This window comes from Megachile rotundata, chromosome 11, assembly GCF_050947335.1.
Source record: "Megachile rotundata isolate GNS110a chromosome 11, iyMegRotu1, whole genome shotgun sequence".
Taxonomy (NCBI): Eukaryota; Metazoa; Arthropoda; class Insecta; order Hymenoptera; family Megachilidae; genus Megachile; species Megachile rotundata.
The window spans coordinates 13758463-13785460 of record NC_134993.1 but is presented as its reverse complement, the minus strand read 5'-3'; the positions used below and the strand labels follow the sequence as shown (position 1 = coordinate 13785460).

The 26998-nt window shown below is 39.8% G+C and overlaps 3 protein-coding genes across 10 annotated transcripts in view; 2 read left to right on the top strand and 1 right to left on the bottom strand.

Annotated features, from left to right (window-relative positions):
* Window positions 1-26998, bottom strand: part of Dh31-R (Diuretic hormone 31 Receptor) — a 104081-nt gene that overhangs the window by 25620 nt on the left and 51463 nt on the right. For 5 of the 6 annotated variants that reach the window (XM_012279110.2, XM_012279109.2, XM_012279103.2 and 2 more), the window contains exon 4: window positions 7388-7498. The exons of the other annotated variant lie outside the window; for it this stretch is intronic. In XM_012279110.2, the coding sequence (XP_012134500.2) occupies window positions 7388-7498 (111 nt within the window). The remainder of the gene's footprint in view (window positions 1-7387; window positions 7499-26998) is intronic. 6 annotated transcript variants of the gene reach the window in all.
* Window positions 94-7175, top strand: LOC100880518 (uncharacterized). The gene is made up of 2 exons (XM_012279102.2): window positions 94-494; window positions 3249-7175. Exon 2 carries the CDS (start codon window positions 3276-3278, stop codon window positions 6858-6860), a length of 3585 nt encoding a protein of 1194 aa, XP_012134492.2. The 5' UTR covers window positions 94-494; window positions 3249-3275; the 3' UTR covers window positions 6861-7175.
* LOC100880632 (UDP-glucosyltransferase 2) lies at window positions 13277-25476 on the top strand. 3 transcript variants are annotated; one of them, XM_076537217.1, is made up of 5 exons: window positions 13277-14788; window positions 22563-22982; window positions 23101-23332; window positions 23442-23667; window positions 24727-25476. In XM_076537217.1, the coding sequence occupies exons 1-5, from the start codon at window positions 14399-14401 to the stop codon at window positions 25004-25006; spliced, it is 1548 nt and encodes a 515-aa protein (XP_076393332.1). In that variant the 5' UTR covers window positions 13277-14398; the 3' UTR covers window positions 25007-25476. The 3 variants fall into 3 exon arrangements, with proteins under 3 accessions (XP_076393332.1, XP_076393331.1, XP_012154576.2); XM_076537216.1 differs by lacking the exon at window positions 13277-14788 and adding an exon at window positions 16050-16463; XM_012299186.2 differs by lacking the exon at window positions 13277-14788 and adding an exon at window positions 17720-18646.

The window sequence follows — 26998 nt, the reverse complement described above, 5'->3', positions numbered from 1 at the left end:
AACTACTCCGAGCGCATGCGCAGACGCACGGCAGCATGCGCAGTCAATCGTATAATAAGTCTGTAGATTCTTCACTGTACGCAGTATGATCAACAAATTCGTAAGAGCTTTCAACAAAATATCGCGTTAAAATTGATGAAAAAGTATCGGTGCACAAGTCCAGGAACGTGTCGAAATAATTCAAAATCAGCCTTAATGTTCGTGCGTCTGTAAACCGACCCGATCGACCTAGCCTAACTTAAACTCGCCGCATAAACATACGAGTGACGTTTCACATCATTTAACTCTGAGCTGACTTCGCTTTGCTAGCGGGGCTCCGTTTATCGTTTTTAATTTTCAAGACTATGAACGATTAAAATTCGTCGTGAATCATCGAACAACGGCCTGGTAACCAAGTGAAATTCCGAGTGCCTGGGAAAATCAATATACAGTCGTCGAAAGTTTTAGCCGGCTTCTGTTTTGTCCGCCTTTTTTCCGCAACAACCGTTACTGAGGTAAGATAAAGGTATACAGACATCTTGTTGTTCGGTTATCACTTATGCGAATAATAATATGCACGTTTTTCTTGCGTTTATTTATGAATTATTCTTTTATCGCTCCATACTTTGCGATGATTTCACGACATATTATGCGTGTACGGTGAGTCATCGCGCCTCTTGTTTTTCCTCGAAATCAATTTTCGAAAGAAGGTTCAAATTGTTATGTTAAGATTACAAAATCTGCATGTTTTAAATAAAAATATTCTTTCTTCAATGTCAAACGGTTTAAGTTCTGTATTTAAAACAATGTGTTCAGATTCTTTTACAGTTATTTAATAATTATCTTACCACCGATTCTATAGTTGGACAAATATTTTAAGGAAACGATGCTAATGTGTTTTTAAATGACTCTTATCGAACTTACGATAACCGAATACCGTAATCAGTAATTTGTATAAAACTGTTCGATTGTTCGAGCTTAAATAGCGTTTCAAGATAAAAATAAACATTCCTGTGAAACCCAACCGCAACTGCAGTTTTTAAAATAGAATAGATTAAGAAAATTGCACCGATAAGATAAGCCTTGTGTTTAAAAATCTTGAATGAAAGTTATTCTTTCGAATAACGTTTTTCAAAAGTTTCGACGCGGGATTACATTTCTATCAAAAACATCGCTTTCTATTTTTATATTTTACGAGCTGCAAACAGGAATGCGCGCGACGTTAGCTTGTGTACCCTTCAAGGGCGATTAGTCTCGAATAATGTATACAGTTTTTTTGGAACGAGGTGAATTGTTTTCGCCTGTTATTATGTTGTCATCGGTCTTCAACTTTTTCCTCAATGCATATTCAAACTTATCCAACGTATTTTACTAGAAATTGCACTTACAAAATAACGAAAATACACTCGTTATCTAAAGTTTATCAGCGTTTCGGTTTATCGCGTGTTGGGCGTCTCGAATAACGGCTCGAAATATATGCAGATTACCTGACCAGTGCAGCACAACAAACAAACTAATCTGTAAGCCAATGAATGAAAAAAAATGAAACGGAAGATTGATCGGTCGCTTCGCATGACATACCGTTCAACCATTTACGTGTGACGTAATCGTCCGAACATTCTGACAGCCAGAAAATTAAACGGTTCTATACAAAATACGAATACGTATTACGAAACAAAAATACTTGTTCCTTCATGTTGCATCAAAGTTTCAACTTTGATCAGCCTACGCTTCGTGTTGAAAAGTAACTTGCAGTCGTTATCGGATATCGATCAATCTTCGTCGGATATCCTACATAAAACTTTAAAAAACACTGCACGTAGTTGAAGATAACTTTTGCAGCGAGATTACTGATTGTAATTGTTATCGCTGATCTACTTCTATGCTGACGTTTTTCTAGGTTCGTTACTACAGATAGCGTTAATAAATTCTTGAAATTAATACGAAAATATTTTTCTGTAATCTTTACGGTTATTCGTTAAGATGGCGGGGGAACGATAGTGTTTTGCATGAGATGAAATTAGTCAACGAACTATATATGGAGAATAACAATGTGGCGTGAGGCGATGTAAAGCGGGATATGACGCGTAGTAATTCGACGCATTGCAGTTCGACGCGTAGCAATTTGACGCGTAGAAATTCGACGCGTAGAAATTCGACGCGTAGAAATTCGACGCGTAGAAATTCGACGCGTAGGAATTCGACGCGTAGCAATTCGACGCGTAGAAATTCGACGCGTTACAATTCGACGCGTAGCAATTCGACGGGTAGAAATTCGACGCGTAGGAATACGACGCGTAGAAATTCGACGCGTAGCAATTCGACGGGTAGAAATTCGACGCGAAGGAATTCGACGCGTAGCAATTCGACGCGTAGCAATTCGACGCGTAGAAATTCGACGCGTAGAAATTCGACGCGTAGAAATTCGACGCGTAGCAATACGACGCGTAGTAATACGACGCGTAATAATACAGTGCGCAGTAATTCGACGTATATTTACGTCACGCGTATTTATACGACACGTGACAATTCAGCGCATAATAATTCGACGTATATTTACGTCACATGACAGTTCGGCGCGTAATAATACGGCGCGCAATAATTCGACGTATATTTACGTCACGCGTATTTATACGTAACGTAACAGTTCAGCGCGTAATAATGTGACGTATATTTACGTCACGCGACAGTTCGACGCGTAATAATACGTCGCGCAATAATTCGACGAATATTTACGTCACGCGTATTTATATGACACATGACAGTACAGCGCGTAATACTGTGACGTATATTTACGTCACGCGACAGTTCGACACGTAATAGTACGGCGTGCAATAATTCGACGTATATGTACGTCATGCGTATTTATACGTCACGTGACAGTACAGCGCGTAATACTGTGACGTATATTTACGTCACGTGACAGTTCGGCATGTAATAATATGACGCACAGTAATTCGACGTATATTTACGCAGCGTGTACTTACACTTCGGTGAGTAATAACACAACGCGTAGCAATACGTCGTATGCTAATAGGTGACGATAGAAATAATAGGAATAAATATAATATTACAACGCGTGGCAATATAACACGTGTCATCAACTTTTTATATGAAGTTGGAAAACCCGTAAAAGTCCTTGTAAAAAGAATTCTCTAAAACCCCAATATAAAAAGTAGCAATATAACAAGAATAAAGTTCTATTTTATTTCTAATAAAAAAAATGATCCGATATATTTCCTGAGAATAATTCGCTCGTTTTTCCACAGCGTGCAGGTGAACGTAACCGAATAAAAATGGCTGTTCAGACGCCTTACCTGAACGCCATTCAGGCGATACCTGGCGACACGATGAACCAAAAATTTGGATGGATAGCGCGGACAACGAAGCAGCGATTACTCGAATGCAACAGCCTCGAGGAGGTAGCCGAGGCGCAGAACATCCCTAAATCGCTGATACCTTTGATTCAGGTGCAGGCGGCTTTGATACTCAACAAAAAGGACAGCACGAATCAGCAAAGTTACCAGGCCATAGCGGAGGCTCTAAAATCGAGAGACGCGTTAGTCGCGAACAAAGCGTTCGAGTCCCGCCGGTTCTTCGACGGCACCAACAAAACGATCACCAGTGTACAGTACTTTTTCGAGAACCTGTTCCCGTACGTGTCGCTGAAGATCAGAACGCGTATCATAAAGACCCTAGCTAATCGTCTGAGATCGAAGAACACCGACCTGGCCGAATGTTTCTTCGTCGCGGTCAGCAAGACTTACGGGCTACAGCAGGCGTTGCCGCTGCTGCTCGCGTGCAGCGACAGCTTCATGTACAACACCATCGTGGAGAAGAGGATCGTGCTGGGCCGGAAACAGGGCAAGGACATCTTCCGCAGGAATCCGGACTTCATGGTGAAGTACCTGAAGCTGACCAAAGTCGGCGACAGACCGAACGAGAGGGATCTTCATCCCGTGAACGTGTTCGAGTTCACGGACTTCCTACCGGCTCTCATCAAGAAAAGACTGAACTCCTTCGTCGAACTCTACGAGACGTACAACATTCGCACCCCGATGCTAAGCAACAAGTGCGCCGAGACCTTCCTGAAGAACGGCAAGGAGCACCTGCTGCGGAATCCCCAACTGTATATTTGTATACTGCCCCTGAAGCTGATCAGCGCGAACCGCATGGAGAGCATCTTCGCGAAACTGTTCCCGAGGAACATCGATCAGTTCAACACCGACGCAATGTTGAACTACCTGAACTTCTACCCGCAGGAGAAGAAAGTGGACTTCTTCCTGAAAACCTACCGACAGGTGTATCAAAAAGACTTGCTGGAGACGTCGAAAAACGTGACGCCTAGATTGCTACGGATGCTGCCTCTCGAGGAGCGAGCGAAGCAAGCGAGGATCAAATTAGCCGAGGTGGACGACGACTCGTGGAACGCGACTCTGATAAGCTACTCGAAATGTTGGAAGAGCTATCTATCTACCGAGGAGGCACTGCCCAACTTCAAGAAGCAGGTCGCAGGAACGTCTAAGATGGAGGACAGAGCGATCATACTGCGCCAGATGATCTTCTGCTGCAGAGTGAACAACGACGATCAAGCACTGCTGGACGTTCTGAAGTACATCAACGACAGACACAGGAACGAGCAACAGTGGCTGTTCCTGAGGGTGTTCGAGTGTCTGGTGGAACAGTACGAGACTCCCGAGTTCAACGAGAACCACATGGCGATTCTGACAGAGATGATACTGCGTCTGCGGACGAAGAACGAGTTGACAGGAGACAGCGTCTGCGAGAAGATTATAGAATTCATCATCCACTTCAAGATCATCAACAAGCAGCCCTTGGACCAGATGATGGAGGTACTGATCGAGTCGAAGTGCGCCAGTTATGCGAACGACTGGAACATTCTCACAAAGTACCCGGAGTACGAGAGGATGTGTTTGGAGGCCTGTCTGGCGATCCTCTCGCAGAAGTACGACTCCGAGAAGGCGCCCTGGCACAAGGACAAGGTCGGCGCCGTGTTCGACCTGTCCAACTCGATGTACGTCTTCAACGGCAGGCACGTGAACAAGAACAGCTCGGTGCAGCGCATGTCCGTCAAGAACTACCCTTGGCTACTGCAGAAGATCACCGAGGTCCTGTCGGAGAAAAAAATGCACGACGTCTACCTCATGAACAACTTCAAGCGCATGTTAGAGGAGCACGAGAAGGACCTTCTCCTGCGTTTCTGGCCGGAGGAGGCGTTGAAGATCGCCAACGTCGAGTCGGGAGAGGCTCTGAAGCTGCTGAGGAAGAGCCCGGAGAGCATCCTGGCGCGATGGAGGGAGTACGTGGAAGCCGCCCAGAGGAGTCTACACAGCAGAAGCGTCAGACGCTTCGTCAGAACCACGCTGTGGTACAAGGACATCCCCGTCAGATTCGTCGAGGAGAGCTTCCGGAACATGAACGAAAACACAACCTTCGACAGCCTGGGCATCTTCGCCATCCTCCTCCACGGCGACACGTTCGCCCAGCTCGTCGAACCTCTGATCCCCGCCGTGAAAACGATCGACGTGCACGGAGAGAACGCCAAGATGGACTACCTGCAGGTGGTCAGCATAGCCAGGGCCTCCAAGATAGTCAACCCCCCGCTGCCCCTGCACCTGGTAGCCAGATTACTCGAAGGAGAGTTCCTGAACGTAGCCCTGATCATTCTAACCAACACCTGCCGACGCACTCCGCTGATAGAGGCGCTCTCGTTCGCAGAGACGATGAGCAGCCAGAGGGTGTCCGTGAAGAAGCACGGCATAAGGCTGATGCACATGATCGCCCCTCGCGACAAGCTCCTGCATTTCCTCCTCTCGAAGTGGGAGTCCGAGAACCACCATTCCATCCGCGAGGTGATCTTCGCCAAAGCCAGAGACCTGTTCGTGAACGACCTCGACGAGAACACCTGGAAGATGTTCAGTCGCCTGGTCGCTACCCTGACGGTCAGCGAGAAGTCCGCCGTGATGGAGATGATGCAGCTGATCCGACAAGTCCCCGACCAGATGGTGGTCGAGCTGGTGAAGCTGATCCTCGACTCGATCGACAGGTTCGCGCAAGCCGGCGTCTCGAAGAAGGAGACCATCTCGAACACCGCCAACCTGCTGATCTTCATCAACATCGCCGAGTGCAGGCTCCTCCCCGACGACTTCGTCGAGCAGCTCCTCCGCAGGTTCCTCTTCCACGTGGAACCGGAGATCGCCGCGTCCGCCACGGCGTTCGTGATCGACAAGTACCTGTTCCCGACCGAGGACATCGAGAAGCGGTTCAACCTGTTCGCCAGGGTGTTCGTAGAGGCGGTGAAGACCGGCTGGGACGTGCCTTCAACGCCGTCGTTCTTCCCGGTGAACCACGGTGTCCACCACTTCGTGTCCAAATTTACGTACAACGTTTGCTCGTCGAAGGAGAAGAGTCTGAAGCTGGTTGAAGCATTCCGGAAGATGTTCGGGTCGGTAGTGACGTCGCTGATGAACCCCACGTCGTTCCTGAATTTGATGTACCTGAAGGAGTACGTGGCACTGAACGAGCCCAAGAAATTCGGCGCCAGGATAGGTCAGATGTTGCCGGAACTAGTCAACGCCTTCTCCCTCGCGTTCATACCGTTCATGGCCGACGTCCTGCGGGAGCTGGCCTTGAGGTACAGGATCGAGGGCTACGAGCAGGATCAGCTGATGCTGGGAGTAGTGGAGGGTCTGGTGGAGACGGGGACCACGGAGGCGATGCTGATGGCCGTGAACGTGTTCAAGCCGATGAAGAGAGACAACTACGCGGACAGGTACGACAACCTGGTGCGGAAGTTCAGCAGCTTCAAGCATCCGGCGGTCAACGGCATCATCGCCGACGTTCTCAACACCGCGTGTTAGAGTGTTACGCGGCGGATACGATGCCAGACCGATCTGCATGATGCAGCGAGGATTTGCTTCGGAGGAAGTTTTTGGAAGATGAAATTTGCGGTCGATGGAATTTGTCGATGGAGTTCGACGGGAGTTTTGTACTTGTTAATGACGTACAAATACGACAGACTCGCTCTGTCAATATTCATTTATTTTCTTATCAAATGTATTTTTGTACTATACGCTTGGAATATTATTTAATACCGCTTTACGCGTGTACTGTTCGATCAGGTTCACCTGGTCTGCACGCGTGAGTAACTTGATTAATAAAATGTTGTGCAAAAAGTTTTGTAATTTTGAACCTTGCCTGTTAGATGCGACTTTAGAATGTTAATTTCAGGATTTGAACATTTTTGTTTTGGTATTTTTCTATTTTGGTATTCTAGTATTTTAAGTTTCAAATGACCGAAGTTAATTTAAGGACTTTTTTCGAGTTTTTTCTCGGTGGTTGATTTATTATTCTAGAATGAATATATGGAAATATGAAGAGGACTCACAGGAGGCGTCGAAACCGGTGATAAAGTTTGGACATGGTGCATAGGCTGTCGTTCCAGCTGGTGTGTTCGGCCAACAGGACCAGCCGTCGAAAGTGATGCGACAATATGGCTCTGAAATAAAAAATTCCATATTAATATTCTAATTACAATTCCTATTATTCTATAGTTATCGAGGACAAAACCGAATACTCGAGCACGTTGCATTATGCATAGATACAAGATATAGACCAGGAAATGAAGAAGGCTAATAAGTATAAATTACACAAAATAATTATCATTATCGCATTTCATTATTATGAGTGATAGATTACGAAATAGAAATTTAAATAATTTCTTTGTCCTCGAGAAGTTAGAAATTTCGGAAATGGAGAAACTTGGGAAAATTAATTATTTGAAAATTGGGAAATTATTGGAACGTCCCGAATTTGAGGAACTGGAGAATTACAAAGTTTGGGGAATTTAGGGATTTTGAAAATTTGGTGAGTTGGGAGTCTAGGGAATTTTACACATCCGAAATTTAGGCATTTGAAGGTCTAGGGAATTTTGAACTTTTCCGATTTGGAGATTTGAGAATCCAGGGAATTTTTAACTTTTCGAATTTGGAAATTTGAGAGTCTAGGGAATTTTTTACTTTAATAATTCGAGGACTCTGGGATATAGGGAATCTAGGGGATTTCAAAGTTTTCAGATCAAAGGAATTCTGAATATGGAAAATTTGGGGATTTGAGTCTAGGGAATTCTAAACTTCCAAAATTTAGGCATTTGAAAGCCTAGGGAATTTTTACCACTTGGGATTTGGAGATTTGGAAATTTAGGGAATTTGTTACTTTAATTATTCAGGAATTCAAGGATATAGGGAATTTTGGGGAACTTCGAAGTTTTCAGATCTAGGGAATTCTGAATTTGGTAAATTTAAGGATTTGAGAGTCTAGGGAATTTTGAACTTTAAGAATTAAGAGATTTGACATATCTAGGAAAACTGGGAAATTTAGGGAATTTCTAACTTCATGAATTTCGGGGATTTGAGGATCTAGGGAATTTTTGAATTTAGGAATTTGGACCATTTGGAGAAAATTGGGGGATTTGAGGATCTAGGGAATTTTTGAATGTAGGGATTTGGAAAATTTGGGGAAAATTTTATGAAAATTGGGGGATTTGAGGATCTAGGGAATTTTTGCGTTGAAGGATTTAGAAAATTTGAGGACCTAGAATAATTGGGGAATTCGGGGATTTAGGGATCCAGGGAAATTTCGATTGTTGTAATTTAGAAAATTTGAGGATTTGCCGATCTAGGGATATTGTGAAGTTCGATGATCTGCTCATCTAGAGAATTTTTCACTTTAGGAATTTGAGAAAAATTACTATTATAAAGACTAGGGAATTTAGTACTCAAAGTATTTGCGAAGTATAGGGGTTTATAAAATTGATCCAATTCCAATTTGGAATTTAGGGAATTTGGAATTTAGAGAATAGAGAATGAAGTTTCAGGAAAGTATCTATTATCATCTATTCATTCTTCATTTAGTAAAGTTAAAAGAAATTATAGCTGAAATCTACGAAATTTCTAGCTGATCTCCAGCGGTGTTTCAGCGGTTATTAGGTTAACTCGGTAAAACCCTAGGATATCGGATACTGACCACCCGGAAGTCGGTATTCGCAAGCATGATCCCCGATTACACTTTTTCATCTCTCCAACGCGATCTCCGGGATTAAAATCGAAAGTAATTTCGCGATCAGATACACAACGCGCGGAGATTTAGCGCGGTTAATACCGAGCGATATTTGTAGCAGTTAATTATCGCGAAAAGGCAGAAAATTCACGGACGAAAGACGATCGAAATTATTTCATTACGGATATTCGACGATATTCTTTTCAGCAGGGAACGTTGTTGGATTAGATTAAAATTAAACGAACTATCCAGGCGAACGGGATTTATCGCGGCCGAGAAACGAGATTAATTGGAATTAATTTGAAGAGGAACGATTTCGAGAAAAGATAAACGAGCGAATTATATTGGTCAGATGTTAATCCGCTTGATTTTTTCCTCCGGCAGTGTTGCTGGTATTTTTTAATTAAATGGACAGCCGCGTGGCAATTAAAAGATAAATTAGCGAGCGGTGAGTCTTTTACCACCTTCAGTGCATTCATTTATTAAAGCAATAATTAAAGCAGCCTCAACAATCGTTGATTGCCAATTAAATTTTCTTTTATAAAATAAGAATTTAGTCGAACTTGAATGGAGTATATAGATACTTAAACAAAGGTAGATAAGTGAAGAAGGTAGCCTTCAAAGATGATGATGATTAATGTTATGGGCATCGACTGCCATGGTCATTAGCCCAGCCTTCAAAGAACAAATATTAATATTAATATTTTGTATCGCGTTATATTTACGATTCATTAGATAGAATCGCAAAAGTATTCAGTGAAACGATACTTGGAAGGCGTTACAGCTACCGATAAATGTGATATTAAATAAACGAGCAGAGGCAGGCAATTAAGGAGGTAAAAACATCGATCGACTTCAATTTCCACCTGAGTGAATCGTACACTGGTGATTAGAAGAAATCTGGGACACGAGTGTTCATGTATTCGATTTAACTAATTGCTGTCGATTTCTGAGTGAACTCAAACATCTTTTTCATGTATTTATTAATTTGTGACTTCTCAAGATTAAATTTAGTAATTTAGAATTTTCAAATTTCTCAATTTTCCAATTTTCAAATTTCCCAAATTCCCCAATTTCACAATTTCCAAATTTCCCAATTTTCCAGTTTCCAAATTATAAAATTTCTCAATTTCCCAATTTCCAAATTTCTCAATTTCCCAATTTCCAAATTTCCTAGTTTCCCAATTTCCAAATTTCTCAATTTCCCAATTTCCCAATTTCCAAATTCCCCAATTTCTCAATTTCCAAATTTCCCAATTTTGCAGTTTCCAAATTTCTCAATTTCCCAATTTCCCAATTTCTCAATTTCTCAATTTCCCAATTCCCCAATTTCTCAATTTCCCAATTCCCCAATTTCCAATTTCCCAATTTTCCAATTTCCCCAATTTCCCAATTTCCCAATTTCCAAATTTCTCAATTTCCCAATTCCCCAATTTCCAATTTCCAAATTTCCAAATTCCCAAATTTCCCATTTTTCCAATTTCTCAATTTCCCAATTCCCCAATTTCCAATTTCCCAATTTCCCAATTTTCCAATTTCCAAATTTCCAAATTTCCAAATTCCCAAATTTCCCATTTTTCCAATTTCCAAATTTCTCAATTTACCAATTTCCCAATTTCCCCATTTCCAAATTTCCCAATTTCCAAATTCCCCAATTTCCAAATTCCCAAATTCCCCAATTTCCAAATTCCCAAATTTCCCAATTTCCAAATTCCCCTATTTCCAAATTTCTAAATTTCCCAATTTCTCAAATTCCAAATTCCCTAATTTCCTAATTTCCCAATTTCCAAATTCCCCTATTTCCAAATTTCTCAAATTCCAAATTCCTCAATTTTCCAATTTTAAATTCCGAAATTTCCCAATTTTCAAATTCCCCAATTTCCCAATTTCTCAATTTCTCAATACCTCAATTTCCTAATATCCAAATTCTCCAATTTCCTAATTTCTCAATTTCTCAATATCCCAATTTCCAAATTCCCAAATCTACAAACGTACATTTCTCAAATTGAATATCCTTGCAGAAACAAATGTTTTACCCCACATAAACATATCAACATAAATTGTTTCGTGGAAGATTGTTAGGTGAAAGGCTGACGCAGTTGTAGTAAATCAAATTAATTTCCCCTTAGATAATCCTTATCTCGTACGTTACTATTGCTTGTTATTCCCATCGTGTAATGGCTGCTCTTTTAATTATCTTCCTTCGTATTCCATAAACTAGCATCCACTTCGAATTCATTTCACTTCGACTTCTCTAAATATTATTCATTACTTTCCTTCGTTTATCTCAATTACTATAATTCAATTATAACCTTCGCAATCAAATAAACTAATTACAATAATTAAGTTTAATAACTTATCGCAACTTCGCTTTAATTCCTCAAGGAACTTATATTTAATTTCCAACTTCTTAAACTACAAAATCGTTCGGTCGCATTTAACCATCGAACGAACGAGTTGTATTGAAAATTGGAACGCGTTATTAAACAATCGTTTAACGAACATTTGCTCGTCGATCGAGCGAAATTGGATTTCGAATTAAACTATAATTTATACCGTTCGACTAACGTACGATTAAATTCGAGTGTCGAATTATTTCGATTTTATCTTGTTATAGACATTATTATAGATTCGAGAGAGTTAAGGAATTAAGGAGGCCTTAAACAATTACATCATTGATCTTGAATATTCTGATGTAATTTATTTCCGAATTGACTTTCAACCCCAGGCCACATAACGAGAGCTACCGTTGGCGAAATAAATATAGAAATAGAGATAGACGAATTATTCACCGTTCGCGTGTAAGACGATCGTATGTTTGAAAAGCCATTATCGTAATTGAGATCTTTAATTGGCTTGATAATTGTTATCGCAGAAGATAAACGACGGAGCGTTTCGTTACCTTGTAAACTTGTTTTCACTGTTTACGGTGGAAAGAAATCCTGTACCTTTCTTCGCGTTCATGACTCACCGATCGATGCAAATAGATAAGAAAATTGAAACGTAACCAATGCAAACAGGGAAATTGAAAGTTAATAGCTGTTTGAACTTTCGGAATCTTGTCAAACAGTGCCTATGGTGGAGGTGATTATTTTGGAGATAGGGAGCAATCATAGGAAAGTAAAGATGATGTCATTTTATGATCAATATTCCAAATTCCAAAAATTCCAAATTCCAAAAATTCCAAAATCTAAAAACTCCAAATTCCAAAAATCCTAAATTTCAAAAATTCCAAATTCCAAAAATTCCAAATTCCAAAAATTCCAAATTCCAAAAATTCCAAATTCCAAAAATTCCAAATTCCAAATTCCAAATTCCAAATTCCAAAAATTCCAAATTCCAAAAATTCCAAATTCCAAAAATTCCAAATTCCAAAAATTCCAAATTCCAAAAATCCCAAATTCCAAAAATCCCAAATTCCAAAAATCCCAAATTCCAAAAATCCCAAATTCCAAAAATCCCAAATTCCAAAAATCCCAAATTCCAAAAATCCCAAATTCCAAAAATCCCAAATTCCAAAAATCCCAAATTCCAAAAATCCCAAATTCCAAAAATCCAAAATTCCAAAAATCCAAAATTCCAAAAATCCAAAATTCCAAAAATCCAAAATTCCAAAAATCCAAAATTCCAAAAATCCAAAATTCCAAAAATCCAAAATTCCAAAAATCCAAAATTCCAAAAATCCAAAATTCCAAAAATCCAAAATTCCAAAATTCCAAAAATCCAAAATTCCAAAAATTCCAAATTCCAAAAATTCCAAATTCCAAAAATTCCAAATTCCAAAACTAAAATTAATTTGAAATCCCCGTTTCAGAAATAACCTGAGTTATGTATGTTCTTCACAAACCAATAACTACACATATGAAAATAGTTAACAGTCTCAGGCGTTATTTCCATCAACAAAACGTTGCACGCGTTTCAGCAGTTTCCATTACAGCAAATCCGCTTTGAAACAGAACCCTGCCAACAATACAATTCGTAGATATTACAATGTTATTTTGCAGCGAACACTGCATATTACACGGTTCGTGAAAATCGAAGCTTACCAAACTTCCATAGGCCACAGAGGGGGAAAATAATTTCAGGTCTAACGAAATACTTTTTCATGGAACTTAAACGTCGAACGAGGAACAATGCGTATAGAAAAAATCTGCAAGTAATCTCCCTTCTTCGATGTTCCCCTCCATCTTTCGACAACAACATTTTCCGTTCAGACGATCAGTATTTCTTCGACGAGAAAAATCGAAACGGTTCACGTCCTCTTGGAATGTTCTCGTTATATTGCCGAGAGCAGTTATCGTAGCAAGAATTCTCTTGGTACATCAAGAATATACGAGGAAAGTACGGATATATTTCGTGTGAGGTTGTAAGATTGTTTACGGAAGTTGCGTTGGCAATATAACGCGAGGGAACTATATTTGAGATCTACACGTTACACCGCAAGAGTTTTGTATTTTCTAATAGTATTACTACGAGATTTCGGTTGTGAATTAAGGAAGTGCAAGGTTTTTCGAAAGTGCAATATATCGAGAGGTAACTATATTCGGAAACTACGCGTTACAAAAATATTCTCGTGCGAGTTTATAGCTTGTAGTAGTATTACCACAAGATTTCGGTTGCTGGATAAAGGAAGTGCAAGGTTTTCGGAAAGTGCAATATATCGAGAGGTAACTATATTCGGAAACTACGCGTTACAAAAATATTCTGGTGCGATTTTATAGCTTGTAATAGTATTACCACAAGATTTCGGTTGCTGGATAAAGGAAGTGCAAGATTTTTGGAAAGTGCAATATATCGAGAGGTAACTATATTCGGAAACTACGCGTTACAAAAATATTCTGGTGCAATTTTATAGCTTGTAATAGTATTACCACAAGATTTCGACTGCTGAAATAAGCCAGTGTTAAATTGTCAGAAATTGCAATATAACGAGAGGTAACTATTCTCAAGATCTACACGTTGCAACAATTTTTTTCTACTGTCTTCTATCTTATAACATTAATCCCACAAAATTTCGACTGCTGAATCAACCAAGTGCAAAGTTGTCAGAAAGTGCAATATACCAAGAGGTAACTATTCTCAAGATCTACACGTTGCACCAATTTTTCCGTACTACCTTCCATCTCATAACATTAATCCCACAAGATTTCGACTTCTGAATCAACCAAGTGCAAAGTTGTCAAAAAGTGCAATATAACAAGAGGTAACTATTCTCAAGATCTACACGTTGCAACAATTTTCCCGTACTATCTTCTATCTTATAACATTAATCCCACAAGATTTCGACTGCTTAATCAACCAAGTGCAAAGTTGTCAGAAAGTGCAATATACTAAGAGAAAGATGAAGTTGTGTATCATACTTTTATGTACCCTCGCGATCTGCCACGGATACAAGATTCTAGGGATATTCCCGTTCCACGGGAAGAGTCATTTCGTGATGTTCGAGGAGCTGATGAAAGCTTTGGCCAGAAAGGGACATCAAGTGGATGTGATTAGTACGTTCCCTCTGAAGAGACCGTACGCCAACTATACGGACATCGTCAAGATACAGGCGCCGGAACAGCTGCTGAACAATCTCACCTTCGACGGTGTGGCCGTGTTTACCAGTGCGGAGGCTGGGTACATCGTGGCCTCCATGCTAGGGAATCCACTCTGCGAGCATCTAGGGAGTCCGGAGATACAGCGACTTCTTAATCCGGGGGAAAATCGTTACGACGTCGTCATTGTGGAGGTATATCTTTGAATATCGATACAATCGTGGTATGTTTATATTCATCTCATAGATATTACGTTTATTCACGTCCATTTACGTTTAGACTAATGGCAGATAATTTATCTGATAAATTCGAAGGGTAATCATTTATTTGCTAGATTACGTTTGATAGATTCTCGTATACATTTCACAAATTGTATTTGCCTAAAAAGATATTTATTTTCGGCTGTCAGGTATTTTTGTTGAACCAGACATTCGCATTTATTTCACAGATATTTATCTCTCAGTCAGATATTTGTATTCGATTGATATATTCATATTAATTTGATCAAACTTGATCGTTAAGCACGTGAAACATTATATGTAGACACATATGTGCACATATGGATGTGATCGTTAAGTATATGAAACATTATATGTGGACACAAATGTGCACACATGGATATGATCGTTAAACATGTGAAACGTTATATGTGGACACATATGTGCACATTTGGATGTGATCGTTAAGCATGTGAAACGTTATATGTGGACACATATGTGCACATATGGATGTGATTGTTGAATATGTGAAACGTTATATGTGGACACATATGTGCACACATGGATATGATCGTTAAACATGTGAAACATTATATGTGGACACATATGTGCACACATGGATATGATCGTTAGGCATGTGAAACATTATATGTGGTCACATGTGCACATATGGATGTGATTGTTGAATATGTGAAACGTTATATGTATGTGGACACATAAGAACACATATGTGGACATATGAATGTGTTTATTAAGTATGTGAAACGTTATATGTGGACACATATGTGCACACATGGATATGATCGTTAAACATGTGAAACATTATATGTGGACACATATGTGGACATATGAACGTGATCATTAAGCATGTGAAACGTTATGCTAGTCACATGTGGATACATGTGTGCACACATGGCTATAGATGTGTTCCTCATCACGGCGAACAAACAGATTTAAAATCTAATCTTCAAGTAGATTAATAACCCAAATTAGAAAAAAGTTCCACGACACGTATCGATTGCGAAACTATTCACAATCTCTTATCAAGCACATTTCATGTTTCCTCAAGTGACCCATAAAGCTGTAAAGCGTCGAATGTATCCGACAGTATGAAATATTCCTCGAACCGATGTTCATAGACATATCACCATCGAACTATCCTCTCAACGTCCAAAAATCGCGAGTTCTATAAACTCGTACAGCGTGAAAAGAACTCATAAAAGTACTAAAAGTTTCTAAAAAAAACGGAACCATGAAGCTATTGATTTTATTTTGGACAATAGTGTCGTTTTGCGAAGGGTACAGGATTCTGGGACTGTTCCCGTATCACGGTCGAAGTCATTTCGTAATGTTCGAGCAACTGATGAAATCTTTGGCCAGAAAGGGTCACCAGGTAGAAGTGATCAGTACGTTTCCCTTGAAGACACCGTATCCCAATTACACGGACGTAGTTGCGTTCGAGGTGACACAGCATATAGTGAATAATGTGACTTTTGAGCAATTAGAGTCGTTCACCGGTCTAAATGCTGGTTACACTACCGCTTGGGAAGTGGGAAATCCTATTTGCGATCGTTTAAACACCGAAGGAGTTCAGAGGTTGTTGAAGAATGCGCCTCATGCGAATCCACCTTATGACCTGGCGATTGTTGAGGTAGGGTTGCTTCTTTCTTGCGATTATTGTGGCTTATGGTAGAAGGGCGGTTTTGATGAGAAGGTATGGGAGATGTGGAGATTGTCGAGATTAAAAGGTTGGGAAATTGGGGAATTGAGAAATGGAGAATTAGGAAATGGGGAATTAGGAAATGGGGGAATTAGGAAATTGGGAAATTAGGAAATGAGGAATTTGTGAAGTTGGAATTTAGGAAATGTGGAATTTGGGAAACGGGGAATTAGGAAATGGGGAATTTGGGAAATGGGGAATTTGGGAAATGAGGAATTTGTGAAGTTGGAATTTAGGAAATGGGGAATTAGGAAATGTGGAATTTGGGAAACGGGGAATTAGGAAATAGGGAATTTGGGAAATGGGGAATTAGGAAATAGGGAATTTGGGAAATGGGGAATTAGGAAATGGGGAATTTGGGAAATGGGGAATTAGGAAATGTGGAATTTGGAAAACGGGGAATTAGGAAATAGGGAATTTGGGAAATGGAGAATTAGGAAATGTGGAATTTGGGAAACGGGGAATTAGGAAATAGGGAATTTGGGAAACGGGGAATTAGGAAATAGGGAATTAGGAAATGAGGAATTAGTTAATGGGGAATTGGGAAATGGGGAATTAGGAAATGTGGAATTTGAGAAATGTGGAATTTGGGAAATGTGGAGCTTGTGAACTGAAAAATTTCCAAAATGAGAAATTCGGAAATGGAAAATTTCACAAATGAAAAATTTAAAATTTAGGAAATTAAGTAACAGGATTGTAAGAAATAAAAATTTGGAAAATGTAAACCTAAGAAAAATAACAAATTCTAAATTAGGAAATGAGCAGTTAATAAATAGCAAATAAAAATCTTTCATATCAATATTCCCACTCTGTAAAAGTTACAAGAAATTCATATCCCATTCCCCCTAAACCGCAATATCGACCCAAAGACGTCACAAAAACATCTCAATCTGCCCTATTACACAAATCTCCACAATTTCCGCGAAATCATGACAAATAATTTGCAGCATCATCCCAGCCTATCTACTCGTACATTTATATAAATATATACGCAAGAGTCTATCGTCATCGAGCTTCGTAACAGGTCACTGTTCGTTAACATGGCACAAGTTCAAATTTCGTGCGATTATATTTCGTCGACCTTCACGGATTCTAGCGCGTAACACGCGTCAGATATTTATAAAATTACATTTCACGCTTAGAGAGAAACAATACGCTCGTATCTTCCCTCGTCGGTGTTCGGTCGACAGTTTCTCCCGATCATCCAACGTGAGCGATTAAACTCTCGCGAGAAAAATCGGCCGATAGTTTTCCTCCCGGTTTATCGCTTCTTTTATCTTTCTAATAGAGATAGTTGCTCCTTCGTTTCGACACATTGCGCTACATGTCATATCGATATTTATCGGAAGGTCAAATTTATCTAGGATGATCCGACGAATCGACCGCGGTTGTCAGTTGATCGGTGAAGCTCGTGCAGTCTCGTGTCGTTGCGGTCTCGGAAGGTTGCAGTCGAAAAACGCGTTCAACTATGCAGATTGTCCGGCCTGCGTCTTCGGTCGGAGAGAACGAATCGATCAGCGAAGGGAATTTTCCGGCTATCAACTAGTAAAGTGTCTAAACACGTGACGTTCGAGCATACCGAGGGTGATAAAACTCTAAATAATCATCCCAAAACATATTTCAATTGAAACAAATATTTGATAGAAGTACAAGATTGACTATTTACCATTGTGGTGATAGAGTGACAATTTCGAAAAAGCATCAGCAGAACAATGAAGCTGTGTTCGATCGTCCTCTTTTGTGCGATTCTGTCCATCTGTCATGGATACAGAATACTGTGCCTGTTCCCGTTCAACGGGAAGAGTCATTTCATAATGTTCGAGCAGCTAATGAAAGCGTTGGCCAGAAAGGGGCACCAGGTGGACGCGGTGAGTCCGTTCCCGTTGAAGAAGCCGTACCCGAATTACAGGGACGCGTTGACGGTGCCTGTCTCGCGGCAGTTCATGAACAACATGACCTTCGCCGAGGTGAACGAGATGATCAATTCATCGCCGGCGTACGCCGTCGGGTCTATACTGAGCGACGAAGTGTGTCGGTATCTAGGTAACGAACAGATGCAACAGTTCCTGAAGAATGCGCGCAAAAATCCGACCTACGACGTGGTCATTATGGAGGTATACATTCAGTTTTATAGCAACGTCGTCTCGGGTTTCCCGAGACCTTTGTTACGGACAAAATGGTGCTCGAACGAGAGTACCCCTTTTTAGAAAGATACATATTTTATTCTAAGTGTCTCCTCGCATATGGGGTACTTACTGTCGTTTAGAGCCATTGAATAAGTATAGGGTGTTTAATATACATTCTTTCCGAGTGAAATGCAGTTTTAGGGAAAAGTGGAGAATGGGAGAAGATTTAGATAAGCTATTCGAATGTTTCACAGGGTTTAGGTGTAAAAATCCCTAGATTTAGAATTCCTATATCCTAAATGACTATACTCACTGATGCCTGTATAAAAAATTACTAGACATCCAAATAGGTTCTAAATATCACTAAACACGAAAAATCACTAAATCCCAATCCCTATATAAAAATCTCTAAAGGACCAAAACTTTAAATTAGAAAAATCCCCAGATTCGAAGACAATCCCTGGATTCGAAAAAATCACTAAATTCGAGAAAAATCCCTAAATCCAAAATCCCAATATAAAATTCTCTAAAGACCAAAACTCTAGATTTGAAAAATGCCCAGATTTGGAAAAATCCCTAGATTCGAAAAAATCACTAAATTTGAAAAAAAATCCCTAGATCCCAAATCCCAATATCAAAATATCTAAAGGACCAAAACTTTAAATTAGAAAAATCCCCAGATTCGAACAAAATCCCTAGATTCGAAAAAATCACTAAATTCGAAAAAAATCTCTAGATCCCAAATCCCAATATAAAATTCTCTAAAGGACCAAAACTCTAAATTTGAAAAATTCCCAGATTTGGAAAAATCCCTAGATTCGAAAAAAATCACTAAATTCGAAAAAAAATCCCTAGATCCCAAATCCCAATATCAAAATATCTAAAGGACCAAAACTCTAGATTTGAAAAATGCCAAGATTTGGAAAAATCCCTAGATTCGAAAAAAATCACTAAATTCGAAAAAAATCCCTAGATCCCAAATCCCAATATCAAAATATCTAAAGGACCAAAACTCTAAATTTGAAAAATGCTAAGATTTGGAAAAATCCCTAGATTCGAAAAAATCACGAAATTCGAAAAAAATCCCTAGATCCCAAATCCCAATATTAAAATCTCTAAAGGATCAAAACTCCAGATTTGAAAAATGCCCAGATTTGGAAAAATCCCTAGATTCGAAAAAATCACGAAATTCGAAAAAAATCCCTAGATCCCAAATCCCAATATTAAAATCTCTAAAGGGCCAGAACTCTAGATTTGAAAAAAATCCTAGATTCGAAAAAATCACTAAATTCGAAAAAAAATCCCTAGATCCCAAATCCCTATATAAAAATCTCTAGAGGACCAAAAATCTGGATTTTAAAAGTCACTAGCTCCAAATGCCTGTATGCAAAAGTCTCTGTATACGAAAATCCCCATATCCTCAAATTATTATTATATAATTAATATTTTAACAATTCGAATACGAGTTAAAAACTTGTTTCCACCCCGAAAGGCGCTTTCGATATGCATCCATAACAGCAATGGAGCTAATGACGCTTCGCGATAACGCTGACTAATATGATTTAACTACTAGCGGCTACTAAATAATGATACTTGTCCAGGAAACAATAGTTGTCCGTAATAATGTCGTGCACCGGTGGTTTGGTCGTTTCGTCTTATCCCTACATTATGCAACTGTTAGCCAGGCCTAATGCAACAGGAAGAGGAAGATTAGTGATTATAGCTATGCAATAAAAGGCAAAGTGCATTTTCACGCTGCACTTTTAATCGCGCCCTCTCGATTACGGCTCAAATTTCTCCGATAGTTTTATCGAGCAGTGACAATGCACAAAGTTATCGTTGCCCTCGGTAGTCGCGTGCGGCTATCTCTACAGCTTCTCCAGAAAAACAATTAGTGACAATCGCTGCGATTGCGTGACTCCAACGTTCGTGTTCGAAAAATTCGAACTTATGCAACGAATGCTTTGTAACATCTTATCGAACATTTCGTAATTCTTTTCTATTTGGCACTGTTTGTTCTATTAAATTACCGTTTGTAATTGGACGAAGTTTATCGATAATGTTCGATGCAGTCGTTCTCTATAACGTTTCAAAATATCGTAAGAGGGTGGAGAGTAATAAACCGTTCGGAAATCGTATTGACCATATTGGCGAGCGATAAAATAGCTCCAAGGAGCTGTGGGCGAAAGTTATTGCTCGCGAGAATCGAACCGAGAAGTTATTGATTCGAAACAAAAATGCATCTCGCACAGATCATTTTTCCAATGTACGAAGATAAACGAGACTGTGTAAAGACATCGTGGACAAGAACGCGGTTTCAACCTGATTTGATACGTTCCTTTGAAATATGTCGTAGACCGTAAATAAATGAATTTAAACCGCGCGTTTTTCCGCAAACGGTAGAGAGATTAATTACGTAAGGAGATTCAATTTTACCCCGTTTTAAATTGAAGCTTTAAGAAGGTGCAGCGAACGAAAGGCAAAAGCGCAGGATAAGCCAAAGAAATACCATCTCGATTTGTTCTCGCGCCTCGCGTACTGCACCGTTTTTCCATTCTCCGCGGTTATTTTTCTCCCTTCATCCCGGTAAACAGACTTCGCACGAGTTCTAGAAAAGTGTCCCTACGGAGACAGTCGTTAGGAACATTAGTCGCGTCGTTTTACGAGCGCGACGTCTAACTGTTAACGCTATTAAGCTCTTCGTTGATCTATGAACTACCTTAAACGTTATTCCATTCGGATGGATTAACTTTCGTTGATAAGAACCGATCGGCTAGACACAGCATTAAAATTCCATTAAGAAACGTTCGCATGATTGGTTCATATGTCATTGCAGACGCTATTGCAATTTGGTGATTGCGATATAGTGGTTTTGTGTGACTATGAATTTCGGATAGGGAAACTTTGAGATAATTATCGATACCTAAAGATGTCAAGTTGCACTTTAAAATTATCCATTAGGAAAATCTGAAATTGAAAGTTTTAAATTCCATTTTCAAAATTCTAGAAATCCAAATTCAGTAGATTTAAAAAATTTCAAAAATTTCCAAAATTCAAAAATTTCCAAATTCCAGAATTTCCAAATTCAAAAATCCCCCAAATTCCAAAATTCCCCAAATCCAAAATTCCCCAAATTTCAAATTCCCAAATTCCAAAATTCTCAAAATTCCAAAATCCCCCAAATACCAAAATTCCCTAAATTCCAAAATTCTCCAAATCCAAAATTCCCCAAATTCCAAAATTCTCAAAATTCCAAAATCCCCCAAATTCCAAAATTCTCAAAATTCCAAAATCCCCCAAATTCCAAAATTCCCTAAATTCCAAAATTTTCCAAATCCAAAATTCCCCAAATTCCAAAATTCTCAAAATTCCAAAATCCCCCAAATTCCAAAATTCCCTAAATTCCAAAATTCTCCAAATCCAAAATTTCCCAAATCCCAAATCCCCCAAATTCCAAAATCCCCCAAATCCAAAATTCCCCAAATTCCAAAATCCCCCAAATCCAAAATTCCCCAAATCCAAAATCCCCCAAATTTCAAAATTCCCCAAATTCCAAAATTCTTAAAATTCCAAAATCCCCCAAATTCCAAAATTCCCTAAATTCCAAAATTCTCCAAATTCCAAAATCCCCCAAATCCAAAATTCCCCAAATCCAAAATCCCCCAAATCCAAAATTCCCCAAATCCAAAATTCCCCAAATTCCAAAATCCCCCAAATTCCAAAAATCCCAAATTCCAAAATTCCCCAAATTCAAAAATTCCCCAAATTCAAAATTCCGCAAATTTCAAAATTCCCCAAATTCCAAAATTCCACGTCTCAAAGTTCTAAAATTCCAAAAGTGTCCAAACTAAATAATTCAAACTGGCCCATTAAATATTTAATTTACCCATTTAATGCTTCGCAGATATTTGGTGCACACTGTTTCGCGGCCGTGGGTCACGTGCTAAATGTCCCAATAATAGGAGTCAGTTCCTCAGCGCTGTATCCATGGGCCTACGAATACATCGCGAATCCCGAAAACCTCGCGTTCGCGCCGAACATTTTGCTCAGCTACATGGAGAACATGAACTTCTTCCAAAGATTGTACAACTTCTTGCACCACAAGTACAACGTACACGTGTTCCGTCAAGCATCGAGCATACAAACCGAGATGATAAGAAAATACGTGAGTCCAGATTTACCGGATATCAGAGAGCTGGAAAAAAAGTTGGCGATGATTCTAGTGAATTCTCACTCGTCCTGGAACGGTATTAGACCATCGACACCGGCACTGATCGAAGTTGGAGGACTTCACGTGCAGGAGGAAGGAGTTGAGTTACCTCCGGTAATTATCTTGTCTTTACGTAGTCGCGCGAATAGTCGTTCGTTAATTATCGGAAAAGTTTACGAGAACCGGAGAAATTGTCTATGTAGGAATATTTTTGAATGATGTCTGTTTTCAGAGTCTGGAAAAGTGGATGAACGAGAGCAAGGACGGATTTATTTACTTCTCGTTCGGTTCGATGGTGAAAATCGAATCCTTCCCGGCCAAGTACCTTAAAATATTCTACAGTTCACTGGGAAAGATAGCACCCGTTCGTGTTCTAATGAAAATAGCGAAGTCGGAGGAACTTCCTCCGGGTCTGCCGAAAAACGTTCATACTTTATCTTGGATTCCGCAAGTTAAAGTTCTCAGTAAGTTTGCCTTAGAATCAAGATTCGATTTAATTAAGCACGCGGTAAAGAATGGCTATAAAGACTAATTGTGATATTAATTTGACGATAAAACTCGTATTGTTATTAGAGCACCCCAATATTAAGGCGTTCATCACTCACGGTGGGTTGATGGGCACCCAAGAAGCTATTCACTACGGTGTCCCCATGATTGGTATACCATTGTTTGCCGATCAATTTATCAACATCGACGTCGGCACGGTGAAGAACATCACGATAGGATTAAATCTGGACACTTTAACGGAGGAGAGAATGGATGAGGCTCTGAACGCTGTCTTAAACGATCCGAAATACAGGTACATTGTCGATCGGCTTAAAATTACTTCCGAACCCTTCTGACAGGCACTTTCACTATTTTATCTCGATAACTCGATTCGAGACTTACGGAAGTTTTGTCATTTGTTCATTCATTAAAATCGTCGTTCGGCCTTAATTTCCCAAATCCCTACGTTTCAAATTCCCTAGATTCCCAAATTCCCTAGATCCCCAAGATCCCTAGATCCCTAAATCCCTAGATTTCCAAATCCCTAGATCGCCGAATCTCTAGATTCCCAAATTCCCTAGATCCCCAAGATCCCTAGATCACCGAATTCCTAGATTCCCAAATCCCTAGATCACCAAATCCCTAGATTTCCAAATCCCTAGATTTCCAAATCCCTAGATCGCCGAATCCCTAGATTCCCGAATCCCTGGATCACCGAATCCCTAGATCCCCAAGATCCCTAGATCACCGAATTCCTAGATTCCCAAATCCCTAGATCGCCGAATCCCTAGATTCCCAATTCCCTAGATTCCCAATTTCCCGAGATTCCCAAATCCCTAGATCACCAAATCCCTAGATTCCCAATTTCCCGAGATACCCAAATCCCTAGATCACCAAATCCCTAGATTCCCAAATCCCTAGATTCCCAAATCTCTAGATTCCCAAATTCCCTAGATTCCCGAATCCCTAGATCACCAAATCCCTAGATTCCCAAATCCCTAGATTCCCAAATCTCTAGATTACCAAATCTCTAGATCACCGAATCCCTAGATTCCCAATTTCCCTAAATTCTCAAATCCCTAGATTCCCAAATCCCGAGATTCCCAAATCCCTAGATCACCAAATCCCTAGATTCCCAAATCTCTAGATCACCGAATCCCTAGATTCCCAATTTCCCTAAATTCCCAAATCCCTAGATTCCCAAATCTCTAGATTACCAAATCCCTATATTCCCAAATCCCTGGATTACCAAATTCATTAAAATCGTCGTTCGGCCTTAATTTTCTCTCACTCCCAGTTTCATCAAAATTTAGTCTACATAGATAATTTAATAAATTTTTTATTCCGTCACGAGTGATGTTCAATTTTGCAGGAACGCAGCGAAGAAGCTGTCAGAAAGGTTCCTGGACAGACCACTGAACGCCTCGGAGACAGCAGTTTATTGGGTCGAGTACATCGCGAAACACGGTGCCGACGCGCTAAGATCACCCGCAGTCGACCTAGCATGGTGGCAAAGGGAACTGCTAGACGTTTACGCCTTCCTGTTAGTCGCTCTGTTAATTTCGTTGTACGCGTTGACGGTCGTAGTGCGATTCGTATTTCAGTTGGTCAACGCGAACGACAGTGCGGCGCACAAGAAAAAGGTTTCGTAACTGATCCAATATGAATTCGGATCGGGAAATAGTCAATATAGCGAATAAAACAATCGTGCACTTGACATTTCAATGTACTTTAGAAAAATATTCATCGATGTCGTTCGAAATGTCAAATCACGTACTATGGTCGATCATGCACTAAATGTTATTTGTACAGGGTAAACGAAAATTACGACGATTTTAGATTACGACATAACATGGTTATAGTTCCGTAATAGTTATTGTATATGGTATTAATTCGCGTTCAGTAATCGAATTATCATTCGATAATCGCAATAAGCTGTAATATCCGTTACACCGATTCGAAATCGTTATGCTTTTTGTAGTTTGACGCGTGCACACCTGTTACGGTCATTCCATAATCGATCGCTGTTACATTTCATGTGATAACACGTGCGATTAATGTACAATAATATTTCTCCATGACCAGATTCTCTCTAATAAAAACTGGAATATCAGTCAGTTAATTAACGGTTTATGTTAATTCGTTATTCCTCACAAATTCTGACATTTTGCTTTGATAAAAGTGAAGTCAAAATACACATCAGTGTGAAGTACCAAAATAGATATCAAATAGACATTTTAAATTTAAACAAATTGTAGGAAATTAAGAATTAACTTGATTCCTTCTTTTATTCCCAAATCTAGGATTATCTGAGATTTTTAGGTCCCTAGGTTGCTAGACTCTTGGTGCATAGATCTCCGATTTTTAGAACACTAATTCCCTGGAATCCTAGATCACTGGACACCTACTTCTCTAGATCCCTAGACCATGTCCCTAGTTCTCCACATTCCACGTTCCTATATTTCTAGATTCAAAATATCCCCAGATCCCAAAATATCCCTAGATTCGGAATATTCCTAGATTCGCGATGTCACTAGAACCCAAAATATCTCCAGGTCCCAAAATATCCCTAGATTCCAAAATATCCCCAGACCCCAAAATATCCCTAGATCCCAAAATATTCCTAGATTCAGAATATTCCTACATTCGCGATGTCACAAGAACCCAAAATATCTCCATGTCCCCAAATATCCCTAGATCCAAAAATATCCCTAGATTCCAAAATATCCCTAGATCCCAAAATATCCATAAATTTCAAATATCATTAGAGCCCAATATCCGCCTTGGTCCGAAAATATTCCTAAAACCCCCAAAAGTCCCTAGATTCCAAAATATCCCTAGATCCCAAAATATCCATAAATTTCCAATATCATTAGAGCCCAAAATCCACCTTGGTCCCAAAATATTCCTACACCCCCAAAAAGTCCCTAGATCCCAAAATATCCCTAGATCTTTAACGAATGTATGTGAATATATTCCTATGTTCCTAGGATGAATACAACGCAACGTATATCGTTATAAACGGAAGCGTGCATAGTAAAAACATATCAAAGCAAAGCGGAAACCGCTGAAAGGTCATTAGAAAGATTGCGTTACCGCAACATGTTCGAATTATCCGGCAGAAAGATGGATCTCGTTTGAAATTGATGTTCTCGAGCGATGAAATCGAGAATCGAGAGTGCAAATCGTTCGGAAGCGATCAAGCGATCATAAGATCGCGCCGACGTCGATCCATCAATCAGCATTCGGAGCCGTGGCGCGGAATCTGGGACAGGAAAACGTGGCTACGAATCCGAGAAAAAGACTTCTGAACGAAGTGAAATCCGGACAAATTGCTCCGAGCAAAAATTGCTTTCGCGAACATCGATGTCGAGTTCCGAAACGCGACGTCGGGAAACAAAAAAGATACGAAATATAAGGCGACAAAGAATTTCCTGCTAAGCTCGATCCTGTCAATTTTCGATATCGACGGAATTCCGAGTTGAATTTGATTTTGTCGGGGCGCGTTTTATTGTCGCTACACTGTCCATCAAAACGACGATCGATTTTATTTGGTCAATTGCAATATTGGCATAGTACGCCGATACAGAATTTACACAAATTTCTATCATTTTATCGATGATATTTTAGCATCGATGCGTATA